The following is a 5,000-nucleotide window of genomic DNA, read 5'->3' as shown; positions in this document are numbered from 1 at the left end:
TAGAATAAAACCAAAGGCCCCTACAAAAAGGCATCACTGAAAACCTTCAGCCGGGAGCCACCTAGTAGGTCACTTTGGGATATGAGACAGTACTATTCTAGGAGATCAAAGGAATCACAGACCAGCATGGTTTACAAAACGGAATGATCATGAGAGGCCGTTAAGTTCTGGAATTGGGCTGTGTTGGGCCCCCGATGAAAAACCAAAAACAAAGGACTCAATTTCAAACTAATCAGAGCAGTAGGCCCATAAGCAACCTTTTGTGGATATGCATGACAAGAGACCACAAGTAAAAGGCCTCGTTTGAGTTACACAGTTCATCCACCATGAGAATGCCTATTTACTGCTTGTGGTTTATGGTGCAGTGAGCATCACAATGCAGTAGTCTTCACTGGACATCCAAATGTATTCAAAACATGTTCTTCTCTTCAGAAGAAATACATTCCATTGTAGGTCGTTTAGCCCAACTGGAGAAATGGTAGATCGTCATCTGAGGCTTCATGAAAAAAAAATCCCTTTGATTGGTCACACTTCTTTGTTTATTTTCCCATGCATTCACATTCTTGTTCTTCTTATCATTATTTTCTTTGATATGCTATTGGAGTGTAGTTCCAGTGTACAACTAGTAAAACCCTATTAATAGCAATAAGTCATTTGCTGCAAAAGCTGTCGGCATTAGAAAAAAAAATTAGAACTTATTTTAGTGTCATTATTGGCGATTATAAAAAAATGCAAGTGTAGTCTTATCATCAAAAATTTGTTTACTTTTAGACCTGTTCAAACCCCCGTCACGACAAGGGTTGCAATGACCCAGAGATGGTCTCATGAGCCCCTAAAAGTTCCTCCTACTAGTGAATTGCACTATTCATAGAAAATGTGTTTTCTGTGGCCTTATCGACCACATGTCAAGTAAATGTCCCCATTTTTCCGGCTCAGCTAGGCAAACGACAAGTCTAAATCAATTAAGACGTTGCAATACATGTTTCTCCAGGCAGTCCATTACCCACGAGTGTACCACTAACTTTACATGCTTGAATTGTAGACAACCTCATTTCTCTTCGTCAAAGTCGCTTTCAGTATCACGTGCAGAAGTAGATGACAATCTCATTCACATATTTGACCCCCATGTGGTAATTCCCCTGCTGTTTACTTTAATCATATAACCAGGGCTCGTGAAGGAACAAATCCTTAAGAAGAAAGTACTCTTCCACTTACCCTTATCTGTATAGATATAGAAAATCTAAGAACTATAGAGTCCCTCTTGAACCCATATCACTGGACCCTCATAGTGATGGAGAAGTGTATTATTTGCCAAATCATCCCATCCTTAAAAACTCAACTACCGGTACCGCTCTGATATGCATTGTCATTAAAGCATCATCCATGTCAGGACATATTCACTCTGAATGATTTCTGAATATCGGACTTTTTCTCGGTTGTTTTTTTTTTATTTAGCTCATGCACACTGTTGTTTAGTTACCATTTTTTATCTTGGTTATAAATTATACATTAGAATATATGTTTATTTAATTTACATATCTCTCCATAACATTCAAGTTTGTTTGCCTAGGATATTTGTGTCAGACATGCACTGCATTTGACAATTTTTCTTTTATTAAATCAATTATTGTATATGCCAGGCAGTTAGGTTTTATTCTTAGGCATATTTCCCTGGAGGCACAAGATTACTCCTTGTACTCTGTATAGACACCCTACAAGACCTCTACTTCTTCAGACAGATTAATTACGTTTTCTGATCCCGATATGGCATCTCACGATCCGGTAGGCCTACAAGGACACCTTGTTTTTTCTTTTGTTTGAGGAGAGATGAGTCACTGTTTAAACTACCCTCTCTACAACAATAGGCAGCAAGGAATGTTGGACTAGGTCGGTGGTCAGGAATCAAGGATTAGAAAATTGGGGGGTTAATGGATGTTCTATGGACGTGGATGTGGAAACGGAGAAATATCCCCTATATATTAATATAATATATTATCCAGCCTGTTTAATAAGTCTGGTACTCTAGTAGTAGGTGTTTTCTATCATAGCTAGCAAAGAAATTTTCAGAAAATATGAGAGAAAGGGTGATTTCTTCAGTAGAAAAGAATAAAAAGTTTGCCATTCAACTTGATGAGATTACGGATGCCAGTAGCAATTCGCAGTTAATGGTATACATTCAATCCAGGGATTCTGATGAAATGGAAAAAGAAATATTGCTGTGTTCTCTTCTTAAATTGAGAACTCATGGTAATGATGTGTTCTACAAGGCTGATGTGTACTTCAAAAGACAGAAAGTTGATCTAAAGTGGGATGATTGTATTTTGGTATCAGTTGAAGGAGATCCTTATAAATTTGGTCCCGTCAGGGGTTTTGTGGCTTTGACCAAAGAACGCGATCCAAATATTCAGGTCATTCATTGTATGATACATCGCCAGACATTATTTGTGATGAATTTGGAACCAGAAGTGGAAGCTATGTTGAATGATGTAAGTAAGATGGTCTCTATTGCAAAAGGGCATGCACTAAATACGAGGAGTTTCTTGATTTATGTGAGGTTGGAGAGGATAAATATTCCACCCTTTTTTCACATACGGAAGTGGGATGGCTTTCACATGGACGTGTCCTGAATAGTGTGAGCTCTTAAAACCGAACTTGTAATGTTTCTGACTGATCAGAAACACAAACTTTCAGGGAAGTTCGGGAAATCATCCTTGCTAGCTCTTCTTACATACTTAGCTGACCTTTTTAGCCATATAAATGTGCTGAACAAGGATATGCAAGCAAAGAAAATCTATTTAATTTAACCAAGGGAAATATTTCAGCATTTGTATCAAGCCTTCAGTATAGGAACCAGAGATTAAATTCTTATAAGATCGTTGTCTTTCCAAACCTGTCAGTTTTTGGAAGACTGTGAAGACTGCAGTCTTAGTAACATGGAAGAGTTTCCCACAAGGCACCTGACCAAACTTAGGAATAGGTTCGGTGACTACTTTCTACAGCTTGATACCCATAATGTAGTCTGAATTGTAAATTCCTTCAAATGTAACCTGAGTGATTTACTTGAAGCCTGAAGGATTGGCAGAGGAGCTTATTGAACTTCGTTCCAACAGTGAAATTAGCATTGAATTTAATACCAAGGATGACCTTTCAAGTTTTTGGTTGTCAAAAGCAGCAAAGGCTTATAAAATGGCACATTTGAAAGCAACTAAAGTGCTGCTACTTTTTGCAACAACCTACTTCGAACAAAGCTGTTCTACCCTTGTAAATCTAAAAGCAAAATAAAGAAACCGGTTGGATCCTGAAGACAACATCCAAGTAGCAGTGACATAAAAAATCCCTGATATTGAGATTGTTGTATCAAAGATGAAACAGTCATATTTTCAAAGCCTTGGGGAGCTAATATGCATAAAGTATTATCAAAATATTATCAATAATTTTTTTATAATTTTCATTTCTCTGACCTTTTCTATGCCAGAAAGGGTGAAAAAAAATTCATCATAATAGAGGATTAAATAATATTTTCCTATTAGCTTTTGTATAAATTTGAAATACATTATAGTCAAGGATTTTACTTAGGCCATGTAATGCTAAAAAGAGTAACTGCTTAATTGCTGTTTATAAATTTACAAATATATAATTTCCTACGATTTTTCCTTTGTGCTATTTACTTCTTAATGATATATGAAATAAACAATTAAACATTATTCCCAATTTAAGTTTCTTGCTTTTATTATCCACGAATTCTAGAAGTAATATGCTTTGACCTCTAGAGTACTTCAAAGCCAGGGGTAGATTCATTTTATTACAAATTCTTTTGGGGTAACACCCAAAAAAATTATCTGACCACTGAACTAGTTCAAGCTCTTGGGTATCCATATGGCCGGCCCTCTGTGAACATCCTCCCCCCCCCCCCCCTTGCCTCGTGTATCCCGAAAAGTAGGAAGGCTCCCTGGAAGCAGTAGCTGTGATAGGCCATCTTTATCCCCTGTGTTCGCCGTTAGTAAGGGGGATCTCGTATGTGGACCCAAGGAGCTATAACTGACCTCAGCAAGCACCCTGTTTGGAGCCATCCATGGCCATTGGAATCTATAACACGTGAGTCAAAGAGCTTTCAATAAGTGATCACATTCCCCATTACAGATAAATATAATTTGCTTAATTCTAGATCACGGTCAGCTTAGAACATTCTGGCATGCGTACGGAGTTTGTTGTAATTTTGATATCATTATTTTTCATTCTTTATCTTTATGGACGTTGCGCATTATTCAATCGATCGCCGTCCACATGTTTGACTAAACCCTTAATTCATGGGACAAACAAATAGACCTTTGGTCTAAGGTTCCTATTGTATTTTATGCATGTGACTAACCCCTTTCATGTGTTTACAACCTCCTGTAAAATGCTCCTTTTTATCTGCTTTGCCATTTAATCGATTTGATATAACTTACTTCACTAACTTGTTTTGATTAAGTATTTTGCCATGTGATATTGTATAGAGAGATTACTTCGAAAGTTAAATCCAGGAACACGTATAAATATCTAATTTTTACACCTATTTAAGAGTATTATATACCATTAACTAGATTGTTTGCGTATAAATATTAAGTAATTGCAATCCACACCTCCCCCTTAACGAGCAACTATAGTAGTAACAACCTTAAAGCATTTTTCATTGCAGATATTATTGTTTAATGATCAATTTTTAAAGGTAAGTTTGTCCATATAAAGTCAATAAAACTGCTGTTAATCAATTAGTTTCATCCGTTAATTGCAAGTCGTGTAAAAACGCCCAAATAAGAGTGAGCATGTGGAAATAGCTTAGGCTCTCTTGCGTAGTAAAGGAAAACGGATTGGACCTCTAAGATAGCGATTGAAATCGTAGTGAGGATTTATTAAAAACGGAACATAATGTGAATCGGAGAAACATTACTAATTACGACGCTTATTTTATTGCTCTATCTTATTCAAGTATATTTAGATCGCTAATTAACTATTCATGC

General features: G+C 36.6%; 2 protein-coding genes across 3 annotated transcripts in view; one reads left to right on the top strand and one right to left on the bottom strand.

Moving 5' to 3' along the window:
* Positions 1 to 5,000, bottom strand: part of LOC137616582 (serine-rich adhesin for platelets-like) — a 267,530-nt gene that overhangs the window by 232,089 nt on the left and 30,441 nt on the right. The gene's annotated exons all lie outside the window — the stretch shown is intronic.
* Positions 2,073 to 5,000, top strand: part of LOC137615959 (SCAN domain-containing protein 3-like) — a 23,825-nt gene continuing 20,897 nt past the window's right edge. Inside the window, exon 1 of the mRNA XM_068345641.1 lies at positions 2,073 to 2,486. Within this exon, the coding sequence (XP_068201742.1) occupies positions 2,073 to 2,486 (414 nt within the window). The remainder of the gene's footprint in view (positions 2,487 to 5,000) is intronic.

Source organism: Palaemon carinicauda, chromosome 22, assembly GCF_036898095.1.
Source record: "Palaemon carinicauda isolate YSFRI2023 chromosome 22, ASM3689809v2, whole genome shotgun sequence".
Lineage (NCBI taxonomy): Eukaryota > Metazoa > Arthropoda > Malacostraca > Decapoda > Palaemonidae > Palaemon > Palaemon carinicauda.
The sequence above is the reverse complement of the archived record's forward strand: the minus strand, read 5'-3'. Positions and strand labels throughout refer to the sequence as shown.